At 43.7% G+C, this 13,834-nt stretch overlaps 1 protein-coding gene and 1 pseudogene across 1 annotated transcript; both read left to right on the forward strand.

The window, feature by feature from the left end:
• Positions 1–663: 663 nt before the first annotated feature.
• LOC115368764 (gastrula zinc finger protein XlCGF26.1-like) lies at positions 664–1,425 on the forward strand (the record flags this gene model as incomplete). The annotated part of the gene is made up of 1 exon (XM_030065092.1): positions 664–1,425. A coding segment is annotated over one exon (762 nt), but the record flags the coding sequence as incomplete, so codon positions are not given.
• An 8,284-nt stretch (positions 1,426–9,709) lies between these two features.
• On the forward strand, positions 9,710–12,393 carry LOC115368747 (gastrula zinc finger protein XlCGF8.2DB-like; annotated as a pseudogene).
• Positions 12,394–13,834: the final 1,441 nt, after the last annotated feature.

Here is a 13,834-nt window from a genome sequence, read left to right on the forward strand (position 1 = left end):
AAGCAATCATGGAGGGAACTGGAATTATTTAAGAATAAGAAACAACCTGTTTCTCACCTAATTACAAAACAAACAAAAAAATAAACAATAAAAAAGCAAGTGTTGATTGTCACCATATCTGTTTTTTTTTTTTACAAAAGCTTTAGTAGGGATTATGCTGACATGAAGTGATGCTGACAGGCTCGGGTCAGCTTCCAAGCATAATTGTGTGTGTCTGTGTGTTTTTTTCCAGTAGTGTGTAAAGAGGAGGTTCCCTCTGAGCAGCTTCAGCGGACCCCCAGTCTGGAGTTTGAGCCCCCACACATTAAGGAGGAACAGGAGGAACTCTGGACCAATCAGCAGGGAGAGCAGCTTCAGGATATCACCAAGCTTCCGTTCACTGCTGTCCCTGTGAAGAGTGAGGATGATGAAGAGGAAGCTGAGTGGAACAGAGACGCCCGCCGCTCCACTGGACAGATGGAAACAGAAGATGGTGGAGAGGAACGAGCCAGGAACCCAGAACCCTCCTCTGAGGCTGAGACTGATGACAGTGATGACTGGGATGAGACCACAGAATCTGAGTCAGATTCAAACCCACCGAGTGACATCCCTCTCAGTCATGACAGTCCTGATGTGGGAGAGAAACCAGCTTCCTGCTCCAAGACCAAGAACACAGGAAAGAGTACATTCCCCTGCTCCCTCTGTGGTAAACAGTTTACGGAGAAAGGAAACCTCAACAAACACATGAGAATCCACACTGGAGAGAAACCGTTCCCCTGCTCCCTCTGTGGTAAACAGTTTACCGAGAAAGGAAAACTCAACAAACATATGAGAATCCACACTGGAGAGAAACCGTTCCCCTGCTCACTCTGTGGTAAAAGGTTTCCACATAAAGGAACCCTCAAGATACACATGAGAATCCACACTGGAGAGAAACCGTTCGTCTGCTCAGTCTGTGGTAAACAGTTTACCGAGAAAGGAAAACTCAACAAACATATGAGAGTCCACACTGGAGAGAAACTGTTCCCCTGCTCACTCTGTGGTACAGCGTTTGCACAGAAAGGAACCCTCAACAAACACATGAGAAATCACACTGGAGAGAAACCGTTCCCCTGCTCACTCTGTGGTAAAGGGTTTGCACAGAAAGGAAACCTCAACAGACACATGAGGATCCACACTGGAGAGAAACCGTTCCCCTGCTCACTCTGTGGTAAACAGTTTACCGAGAAACGAAAACTCAAACTACACACGAGAATCCACACTGGAGAGAAACCATTCCTCTGCTCCCTCTGTGGTAAAGGGTTTGCACAGACAGCAGACCTCAACAGACACATGAGAATCCACACTGGAGAGAAACCATTCGTCTGCTCCCTCTGTGGTAAACAGTTTACCGAGAAAGGAAACCTCAACACACATATGAGAATCCACACTGGAGAGAACCTGTAGAAACTCAGTCCTGTGTGTGTGTGTGTGTGTGTGTGTGTGTGTGTGTGTGTCTGTGTGTCTGTGTGTCTGTGTGTGTGGGAGAAGCTTCATTGAGCATCATACAGATGTAAGCAAACACGAGTGTGTCAGTGAGAGCAGCAGCAGGAGATGCTGCAGAGTCAGTGCTGATGTTAGAGATGCAGCACATCCCAACACATTTTGTTACATATGTTGTGTTCATACAGAGAGAATTAAAGTTCCAGCAAAGTGGATACTGTAATGAATGTCTTTTTATTAAATAAACTGTTTGATGTGCAAATGCAGACAGTGTGTGTGTGGCTGCTTTTCCTGTGTTTCTGTGGTCTCCTATGCAGCAGCAACCAAAGTTTTGACCTCACAAATGCAAACTCCTGCAGACAAACTCCAACATCTGGTAGAAAGCCTCCCAGGAGAGTGGAAGCTGTGCTGCTGCAAAGGGACCAACTCCATATTAAAGGCCACATGCTGTCCACTTTTCCAGGGTTTTATTTTATATAAATATACAATATACATTTATACAAAAACATCTGTCATACATCATAACTGGTAGGCAGGCCAGCCCCTAAAAAATGGAAAACAAATTACACGGGTTTTGTGGTCGACCATGTTTGGGCCTTCAGAAACCAACTTTGTATTTGCCCCAGCTTCTTGATTTTTTTCAGAGCTTTGAGATACATACATGGACTGTTCAAAGCATTAATGGTTAGTCAGATATATGCATTGGTTTCTGGATGGGAGCCTCTCCAAATCCAAAAAAAACTTTTTGTGTCAGATTTTCATTGGCCCATAACTGCATGTGGGAATGTCTTAAAAAATCTGATCTCTGTTTTAATTTAAAGTTCAAAGCTTACTCTTTCTTGGGATATGAAACAATTTTTCTTTATGAAAATTCTTCATTTTTTTTTTTTATCCCAAACATGAGGCTTTTTCACCACTCACAAATATTGAAATTCTTCAGTATTAGACCATTGTAGCTTACTTCTGTGTCTTATATTCATTTATTGTTTATTTGTTCATTATTAACCTAAAATCAGGGATGCAAACAGCAAGACCTCAAAAAAGAGAGAACTTCTGCCAGGTCTAATCTTTCTGCAGGAGCTTGTGGAGTCCTTCGGTTACAGACAGAAGTGACTGAAACATCAGTAGTGCATAGACTGCTGAGAACTTGTAGAGCTTTGCTCTGAGACCAACAGCTATGGGGGATCCAGTGGCAGAAAGGCACTCCAAAATGGCAGGAAATGTCTCAAGAACTGCACTGATTGATCGCAACTGACATGCCCAGCGAGTGTGTGAAAGTTGCACAAGCTCAATTTATGTCAATCCAAGCTTTGACTGAGCCTCCATGAACTGATGATGATTCACTAGGGAAGTGCTGAAGAAAGAATACACGCACTCCAACAAGTTGAAAAGCTCCACAGCCTCTGGGACAGCCTTGAAAGCATGGCACAACACCGGGTTCAGTTCATGAGCATAACAATGCACATACAGTACAGGCCAAAAGTTTGGACACACCTTCTCATTCAATGCGTTTTCTTTATTTTCATGACTATTTACATTGTAGATTCTAACTGAAGGAATCAAAACTATGAATGAACACATGTGGAGTTATGTACTTAACAAAAAAAGGTGAAATAACTGAAAACATGTTTTCTATTCTAGTTTCTTCAAAATAGCCACCCTTTGCTCTGATTACCGCTTTGCACACTCTTGGCATTCTCTCGATGAGCTTCAAGAGGTAGTCACCTGAAATGGTTTTCCAACAGTCTTGAAGGAGTTCCCAGAGGTGTTTAGCACTTGTTGGCCCCTTTGCCTTCGCTCTGCGGTCCAGCTCACCCCAAACCATCTCGATTGGGTTCAGGTCCTGTGACTGTGGAGGCCAGGTCATCTGCCGCAGCACTCCATCACTCTCCTTCTTGGTCAAATAGCCCTTACACAGCCTGGAGGTGTGTTTGGGGTCATTGTCCTGTTGAAAAATAAATGATCATCCAACTAAACGCACACCGGATGGGATGGCATGTCGCTGCAGGATGCTGTGGTAGCCATGCTGGTTCAGTGTGCCGTCAATTTTGAATAGATCCCCAACAGTGTCACCAGCAAAACACCCCCACACCATCACACCTCCTCCTCCATGCTTCACAGTGGGAACCAGGCATGTGGAATCCATCCGTTCACCTTTTCTGCGTCTCACAAAGACACGGCGGTCGGAATTAAAGATCTCAAATTTGGACTCATCAGACCAAAGCACAGATTTCCACTGGTCTAATGTCCATTCCTTGTGTTTCTTGGCCCAAACAAATCTCTTCTGCTTGTTGCCTCTCCTTAGCAGTGGTTTCCTAGCAGCTATTTGACCATGAAGACCTGATTCAAGCAGTCTCCTCTTAACAGTTGTTCTAGAGATGGGTCTGCTGCTAGAACTCTGTGTGGCATTTATCTGGTCTCTGATCTGAGCTGCTGTTAACTTGGGTTTTCTGAGGCTGGTGACTCAGATGAACTTGTCCTCAGAAGCAGAGGTGACTCTTGGTCTTCCTTTCCTGGGTCGGTCCTCATGTGTACCAGTTTCGTTGTAGTGCTTGATGGTTTTTGCGACTCCACTTGGGGACACATTTAAAGTTTTTGCAATTTTCCGGACTGACTGACCTTCATTTCTTAAAGTAATGATGGCCACTCATTTTTCTTTAGTTAGCTGATTGGTTCTTGCCATAATATGAATTTTAACAGTTGTCCAATAGGGCTGTCGGCTGTGTAGTAACCTGACTTCTGCACAACACAACTGATGGTCCCAACCCCATTGATAAAGCAAGAAATTCCACTAATTAACCCTGATAAGGCACACCTGTGAAGTGAAAACCATTTCAGGTGACTACCTCTTGAAGCTCATCGAGAGAATGCCAAGAGTGTGCAAAGCAGTAATCAGAGCAAAGGGTGGCTATTTTGAAGAAACTAGAATATAAAACATGTTTTCAGTTATTTCACCTTTTTTTGTTAAGTACATAACTCCACATGTGTTCATTCATAGTTTTGATTCCTTCAGTTAGAATCTACAATGTAAATAGTCATGAAAATAAAGAAAACACATTGAATGAGAAGGTGTGTCCAAACCTTTGGCCTCTACTGTATATAGCCTCAGGATGGAGCCTTCTAAAATGTGCTTGTACACCTCCAGTGGAGCCACTCATAACGGCTGCACCATCATATGTTTGTGCTACACACTCAAGCTCTGCAAGACCATTGTTTTGGACCTGCTGCTGACACGTTTTACTAACATCTGTCCGCTAAGAGCGCATAGATTTTTAATTTCCAGCCTTTCGCAGCTGCGTGAGAGCACGACACCTAAACACACCTGAGGCCAGGCTCAGGTACAGGTAGGACGGCGAGTCAGGGCCACTGCAGGGGGGAAAATATATGCTGATGAAGCAAAGTATTACAATATTCAGAGGGAAAAAAAACTCAATTTCCAACATTGAAGTCATGAGTTAATCAGGAAGTAACACTGAATTATGAGAAAAGAAAATAGAAAATTCTGAGATTACAAACTCAAATTTATGCAAAAAACAACTTAGCAAATAGTGAGCAAATAGAAAATAGTTTAACTTTTTGGGTCAGTGCTCCACATGTGCAGCCTCTGCTGCTGCTGGCCTGCAGCTGATCCCCTCAGTAGATTCTACTCTGACATGGGATTCAGGAACAAGGAGATCCTGCTGATTTGAGCCTAGAATCAGCAGATTGTTTTCTCCTGAATCGGTCCAAGGCTGGCGGCAGCGTCTGCAGTGTCTGGGCTGATCTGACCCTGCAAAGTGAAGCCATGTGCCTCCTTTGCCAAAAAAATAAACCTTGAAAAAATACACAAGATTTATAGAGTTAAGACTTTCTTGTTTATTAGCTTATTATTGTTACAGAGGAAGCAAAACACCTCATTAGCTCGCTCTCTCTCTCTCGCTCGCTCACAGGGATCAGAAAGTTCTGGTTAACAAAATAACATTCTGATCAATAAGCGGTGTGGGTGGGTGAAAAAAATTTAATTCTCAGCTGAATTTATTAAATCCTGTCAGTGATGCCCTGCAGCAGGAACAATAACTCTCCCCACTCAGAGAGGCTGTGTGTTTACACACTAAGCACAGCATCAGTACTCAGAAGACTCAGTCACATGCCACATGTGGACAAGCCTCTCGTCTGTCTCACCTGTCCAACACACCTGTACAACAGCTGGATGTTGGCTGTTGTCCTGCTCAGAGGGTAGTGACGTTATCATCCAGATTTTAAATCCAAAGTATCAAACATGTTTGAAATTTATCAGGGTGGCCCTGATGAGTCCGACAGCTGCAAAAATCTGTGAACCCCTCATACCAGATAATCTGGATCTGTAAACCCTTCACATTACCAAGTAATCTGGACAAGGCACAGACATTTTGCCATCACATCACAGTGAAAACATCACGCTCTGTGATTATTAATTTATTTCAGTGGAGAGCGGTGACGTTTTTGTGTAGTCATGGTATGATCCCACTGTCATGCGAGCGCCCGTGAGGGCGTGAGTTCGAAACAATGTATTGCAATTTACAGTGTAAATGAAAGCGGAAAGTATTAGAACGGACGGATGATGCAGTAATAGCCAGTTACAGAGCCAAGCAAATGACACATGAACATGCTCACAATGTTACCAACAAAATGTTGGAATTTACCGTGAGATCGGAACTATTGGGACCAGGGCCGGAGTGGGACTCATTTTCAGCCCTGGAGTTTCATGCCTCAAACCGGCCCACTTTAGATCATGACCTATTATTATTAAAATCAAAAAATATAACGGGTCACTACTATCGTTTGAGCATAGAAAGTGGTTATATTGGAACTAATGCTTGCTTGTTCGCACACTTAAAACAGCTCGCCTGTTCCTTCCATACTGACAGGCGCAATCCCCTCATCACTACTGGCTCCTGGCTCTGCTTCTGACACCAAATCACATTTTAAAAACTGTCATAATTCTCAGCACAAATCTCCCCTTTTTACAAAGCCTTCTGATCAGTTCAGGTCAGTTTCAGGACAGGTCGCAAGTCCATCGCAGGGCGGCATTTCGCTCTCAAAATATTTTTATTTTATTACTGGCAAAAGTTTTTTGCCAGTATTCTGTCTGTTTCAGTGGATATATACTAGGCAAAAAAAGTTCTGCACCGCTTTTTCAGTCTATAATTTCTCCCCTTCATTTATACCCAATAGTGTTGTATCTTATACTGTTGTAAAGCCTGATTCGTCCTCTTTCCAATGAGATACAACTTGTAAGGATCCTAATAATTGTGTGGGAAGTGACCAGTTTTTTTTGAGAAAATCCCCTGCAATATTTTTTCAGTCGATCATTTCTCCCATTTATCAATACCAATTGGTGTTGTCTTTTATACTGTTAGAAAGCCTGATTAGTCCCCTTTTCAGTGTCAATCAATTGGTATGACCAACATGGCTAAACATGTGTCGTCGTCGTGTTAAATGGGAGAAATGATCAACTAAAAAAATATTGCAGGGGATTTTCTCAAAAAAAAAAAATCAATAAAATTGGTCCTTCCCATACAATTACCGGTGTCACTCATTCCAGAAATGCAAGTTGTATCTCATGAGGACGAATCAGGCTTTACAACGGTATAAGATACAACACTATTGGGTATAAATAAAGGGGGGAAATTATAGACTGAAAAAGCTGTGCAGAACTTTTTTTGCCTAGTTTACTTAAGATCTGACGGTAACTAGTCCTTGTCAGCCAGCCATCTTGGGCTTATCATGTTTTCTAGACATCATGATTTCCCAAAACTGAATAAATACCACACATAGCAACACAAAACTGCTTTGCTAGCTCAATCATGTTGTAACTAGAGTATGCGCTGGAAAAAATATTTTCATGGGCTGATAGTTACAGCCCATGTTAGTCTGCCAAGTCGTTTTTAATCTAACAGGTGCCATGACAACTACTCAAGGCCATGCATGTACAGATGCAGACAAACTGACAAATTGATTAAATCAATGGCCTAGGCAACTCATAAAGAATAAACAAATTAATAATGATTAATAGGCTAATTAATAATTGATAACATTAACACATTAATAACAAGAACAAAGTTATAGCAGCACATCTCCATAGAAAATCTTACAGGTACTGTCCGTGGTGCTGAATCAGCCTCAGCAGGTACTGTCCGTGGTGCTGAATCAGCCTCAGCAGGTACTGTCCGTGGTGCTAAATCTGCATAGGCAGGTGCTGTCCGTGGTGCTGACTCTGCTGAGGCTGGTACTGTCCGGGCTGCTGACTCTGCTGAGGCAGGTGCTGTCCGTGGTGCTGAATCTGCTGAGGCTGGTACTGTCCGGGCTGCTGACTCTGCTGAGGCAGGTGCTGTCCGTGGTGCTGAATCTGCTGAGGCTGGTACTGTCCGTGCTGCTGACTCTGCTGAGGCAGGTGCTGTCCGTGGTGCTGAATCTGCTGAGGCTGGTACTGTCCGTGCTGCTGACTCTGCTGAGGCGGGTGCTGTCCGTGGTGCTGAATCTTCTGTGGCATACTCTTTATTATACGCAATTTTATGAGCCGTTTCCACTCTACATCCTAAACTCCTCCCATCGATGCAATCCATTTCCGTTTTGGCGTGCTGGTTTGTTTTTAGCTAGCTAGCTGTCGTGCCGACGAAAGGAAAAGTGAAGCGAACGCAGGCTTTTCCAATCTAGATCTATGCGTGCTCACATAAAAAGGGCGGTGTTTGCTGCATGCGACCAATCGCAGACAAGGAAAAATCCACCCGAGCCGCATACTTTGCAACGGAGGAGCAGACAATAATCTGAAATAAATACGAGGAATATAAATCCATCATCCAGGCAAAAACCAACACAGTTGAAGCTGCAAGGAATGCTGGCAAAAAAAATCGCCGACTGTGTCAATGAGTAAATTAGTGGGATTATAAACGAAGTAAGCGCAAATCTTGCTGTACGTTATGCTGGGCCACGTCGTCATGTTATCCTCCCAGTTCTGCACTGAATTTGGGTGGGGGAGAGTAACGGCATCTCCAGTCAAGGTGGTTGAACCGTGTTCCCATTGTAAGGACATAATTATTAAAATTGAAACCTGACAAGCAGCGAGCTACATGTCCAGACGAAGCTGCGTTAGCATGGAAGTTTGTTTACACCGGCATACGCTGCGCAAACCACTTCCGGCGGAAATGAAGTGCATTTGTGTAGGGTAATGGCGCCCCCCGGGATTTGGTGCGTAAACCTGTCTATAGAAATTTAAGCTCCATAAAATTCACGGAGGATCTTGTTTAGCTCTTCTTTACTTACAGTTGGAAAAAAATCTGCTGTTTGCCTGGTGTGTTTCAGGTAGTGTTGTAGACATTTTACGGCCCAAGATGTTGACCGGGCCGTACCGGCTTCATTTCTTAACCTCTCCAGCTGATCCAGCTCTTCACTCGTCTCTTTCGCGTATCTCTCCTTTTTCTCTTCTGTCTTGTCTTCCTCGTTCAGCGATTTATCCATACTTAGGTCCCCAAATAAATCAAAATTGACAACAAAAAGGTCCATTATGCAGGCTAACAAAGTTGACAGCGGCTTTTGATGCGGGTTTTGGTGAAATGTTTCGTGTTGCCATGGAAACCACACAGACTCAGGCAATAGTCTCACTCCTCCTGTCCCAGCCCTCCTAATAACACAGTTACATCAGTGTGTGTGTGTGTGTGTGTGTGTGTGTGTGTGTGTGTGTGTGTGTGTGTGTGTGTGTGTGTGTGTGTGTGTTGACAAATGCAAGTGCCGGTTACATTGTGACAGGAGGGGGGCAGTCATTAGGTAGCTACCATTCAAACTGACCTGTGCACAACAATGATAACCTTTACTTGGAAAATTTCATCGGGGGAAGGGAGTGAAATGAGTTTGCTGATAATGTTGTTTGCTCACCAGAGCCTGGTGCTAACTTCTTGTGTAGGAGGTCAGCAACCTTGACCTCACTCAGGGCAGCACTGAGCTCGAATCTGGGCAAAAGTTATATTGTGGTACAAACATACAGCCTATAACTGATAAATGGAAAACTAGTTATTGTATATGTGTGTGTGTGTGTGTGTGTGTGTGTTCCAGTGATGCCTCAGGAGCTGCTGGTGTGTAAAGAAGAGGTTCCCCCTGAGCAGCAGGAGTGCAGCTCCAGTCTGGACCAGGAGGAGCCAGAGCCCCCACACATTAAAGAGGAACAGGAGGAGCTGTGGACCAATCAGAAGGCAGAGCAGCTTCAAGATCTCACCAAGTTCCCCTTCACTGCTGTCACTGTGAAGAGTGAAGATGATGAAGAGGAAGCTCAGTGCTCACAGCTTCATCAGAGCCAAACTGAGGAGAACAGAGAGGCAGAGCCTCCAGCCAGCAGCTCCACTGAACAGATGAAAACAGAAGCTGATGGAGAGGAAGCAGCCAGGAACTCAGATCCAGCTGCTGATTTCCAAGCAACTAGTGAGGGCCAGCTCCTCTCTTCACACTCTTCTGAAGCTGAGACTGATGACAGTGATGACTGGGAGGAGAGCAGAGAGCCTCAGTCAGGTTCAAACCCACAGAGTGAACTCCTTTTCAGTGATGATGGATCTGATGACGCAGAGAAACCATCTTCCTGTTCTGTGAACAAGAACACAGGAGAGAAAGTGTGGAGCTGCTCTCTATGTGGTCAAAGCTTTAAACTAAAAGGAACCATAAAGAGACATATGAGAGTCCACACAGGAGAGAAACCATTTACCTGCTCCATCTGTGGTAAAGGTTTTACAGATAAAAAAACTGTCAGTACACACATGAGAGTCCACACAGGAGAGAAACCCTTTAGCTGCTCAGTCTGTGGTAAAGGTTTTACACAGAAGGGACACTTTAATACACACATGAGAATCCATACAGGAGAGAAGCCGTTTACCTGCTCGGTCTGTGGTAAAGGTTTTGCAGATAAAAAAACCTTTCACGTACACATGAGAATCCACACAGGAGAGAAACCGTTTAGCTGCTCAGTTTGTGGTAAAGGTTTTACACAGATAGGACACTTTAAAGCACACACCAGAGTTCACACAGGCGAGAAACCATTTACCTGCACAGTCTGCGGAAAAGCATTTAGTGATAAACGTCATTTAAAACCTCACATGAATGTCCACACCGGAGAAAAACCATTTAGCTGCTGAGTCTGTGGTAAAAGTTTTGCACGGAAAAATTACCTCAACACACACAAACGAATTCACACGGGAGAGAAACCATTTAGCTGCTCAGTGTGTGGCAAAAATTACACATGGAAACATGACCTCAACACACACATGCGAACGCACACAGGAGAGAAACCGTTCAGCTGCAGTGTCTGTGGAAGAGGTTTCAGCAGGCGTGCAGATGTTAGAGGTCATGAGTGTGCCGGTGAGACACACCTGAGTGCTGCTCACACACATGTTGTTTTAATACAGGCTAATGCAGTCAACACCGCTGGCCCATATGTTTCTATTTGCCACAACCCAGGGGGACAATAAGCAAATACTCTATACTCTCTCTTTGCTCTTGGACATCCACATACACCGCTGCTGCATTTACTTTAAACTGATACATTTTACTGCTTTTTCTGTTTTATGCAATTCTTTGATTTGTTTTGTTTTTTCTTTTTTTATGCTGTTACTTTTACTGCCACAATTATTACCATCATTCAACATTTTCTTTCTCAGAGCAGGATGTTTTGAAATATTCTCATTGACAATGTGAAAATAGGATAACTTCTTGCAAGTACAATTATTTGCATAAAAAATGAATGAAACTACATGAGGACAGAGTTACTATTATCCTGAGGTTGTCTGTTACTTTACTGGACAGTTGTGTTGTGTATTGAGTCAAGGCTACAGGATTGACCAGGGATGGGCAACTTTTATGGGGGTAAGGGCCACAAAATAATGTGAGTGATCATTAGGGGCCGCAGTGACTCGCAGGGCAGTGAACCCACAGCCACACTGCACTGTCTCTCCATCAGACTGGGCTTTTTGGCTTTTTCTAGCTCCAGCTCTGCTTGTTAGGAAGCATCAAAAGAATATTTTTGTGCTGTGGTAGCTCTTTTGCTCGTTTATATTTCTTTTAAGATCTTTAATGATGGCGAGTCTGGCAGCACCAATGTATTTTTCACATTTCGCTTTATGGCAGCTGTTTTAGTGCTGGTTAATGATATATTCTGCCATCATTGATACAGTCTGCACATTATGGTGTACTGATGAACTCTGTGAACAGGCAGCCGGTCTAACTTTTATATTGGAGCACAAAGTTTCTGTGATAAATTTTTCTTTTTTGCTCATGGTGTCTTTAGCTCTCCACATCATGAAGTGGTGGATGATCCCTTGTCATGACCTCTGACCTCTTCTAATGAGACATAATGTTATGTAAACACCTGACCTGCAGGTGGAGCCATCGAGCTACATGATCCTGAACTGAGACAAAGTCAATCATTTCTGTCCAAATTTTGAAAATCACCCAGGGGCCACAAAATGAAGGTTTGTGGGCTGCGTGGGGCCCGTGGGCCACCAGTTGCCCACGTCTGGGTCAGACCTAAAAACCAGTCAGGATGCTTGGTGTTTCATGGTGGTACAGGTCTGTGCTGAAGACGGCTGGTTTAACATTAGGTTGAAGCACCGGTTATTGTGTTTGGTGGTTAATGTCACCGCCACTCGATACTATAAGATGCAAATACCTGATGATGATGATGATGATGATGACGATGATGATGATGATGATGATGATGATGATGATGATGATGCTTGGTGTTACATATCTGTGTTGTAGATTGCTAGTTTAACATTAGATTTAAAATGCTTCTTGCTTAATTATGAAATAGTTGCCAGAAGCTGACACACCTCCGGCAGAGCTTAACAAGCACAGGAGTGTCTGCAGAAAGAGGTTGTGATTTTAAAACATTAAAAACTCCATTTTGGGTTAAAAAGTAGAAATAGGTTGTATGAAAGAGTGTTTCTTTTTTTCTTTCTTTCTTTCTTTTTTTTTTTAATTTGGCACACAGCTGCATGTGCTCAAATGTTCAACTGTGTATGAAGTTTAAAAAAAAAATGCTCCCACATGTTCCAGTGCTTCAGTTAGCATTGTTTCTGCATATTTGTGTTGCAAATACACATGTCCAATAAGATGTGTACTTTTGTGATGCATGTGTCGCGGGTGTTAGATGTGTGCAGTGATGTAGTCTAGTTTATTATAGTGGTTATACGCGCGTGCACGTGTGTGTGCGCGCGCACACGCACACACACACACACACACACACACGGCTCCCTTTCTGAAACGTTAACGTTAGCTCCAGCTGTAGTGTCCCTCGAAACGTCACGCTTGATGGAAGCCCCTATGGTCAAAAAGAGCCCGCTTCGTAACACAGAGAAGGCGACTTTATGAACGGGAAAGTGAACGTTATGTCAAAAAAACACATACTGATACGTATCTTTGCGCATTGTTAAGTGGTAATACGGAAATTCGGGACCTTTTCTAGTGGGTATACGGCGTATACCTGCGTATCACGTAGACTACACCACTGGATGTGTGTTTGAATGCCTTGAAGCTCAAAAATCAACACCGACAGCAGACGGCGATGGCAGTCACTGTTTCAGTGTTCACTCTTACATGGGTGTGTTCTTGGAGGCTGACAGATTTAATATGTTTAATAATATCTTCGGCCTGGGCGGCACGGTGGTGCAGTGGGTGCAGTGGTTAGCACTGTCGCCTCACAGCGAGAAGGTCCTTTCTGTTTGGAGTTTGCATGTTCTCCCCGTGTCTGCGTCGGTTTCCTCCCACCGTCCAAAGACATGCAGGTCAGGTGAATTGGAGAAGCTAAAATTGCCCCTAGGTGTGAGTGTGTGTGTGGATGTCAGTGTTTGTCTGTCTGCCCTGCGATGGACTGGCGACCTGTCCAGGGTGTTTCCTTGCCTTCGCCCTATGAGCGCTGGGATTGGCTCCAGCACCCCCCCGCGACCCTAGTGAGGATAAGCGGTTTAGAAGATGAATGAATGAATATCTTCAGCCTTCAGTTATTAAAAAACACTGCTAAATTTCACTGGAACCAGATTGAGCTACCGTGTCTACAGATACCCATAAAGGTACATCTTTAATCATGAGAATTATGAAGTTTTTTTTTTTGTTTGTTTGTTTTTGTGAATATTATCCCCTCCCCTCAGAGTGTCCGACTTTTTTCTCACAATTTTCCGACTTTATAATATGAGAACATCCGATTTTTTATTCCCTAGAAATTGGCTAATTTAATGGCAGTTTTACAGGGTTGACCGTTTTTATTTCAGGGGGGATGCCATATCCGCCCTCATCCCCCTCAACTCGAGTACTGCCTATCACCAAAAAACAACCAAAATTGCATTTTTCATGTCATGGGGCCTTTGATGCCAATGGGAGG

The sequence above is a fragment of the Myripristis murdjan genome, chromosome 12, assembly GCF_902150065.1.
Source record: "Myripristis murdjan chromosome 12, fMyrMur1.1, whole genome shotgun sequence".
Taxonomy (NCBI): Eukaryota; Metazoa; Chordata; class Actinopteri; order Holocentriformes; family Holocentridae; genus Myripristis; species Myripristis murdjan.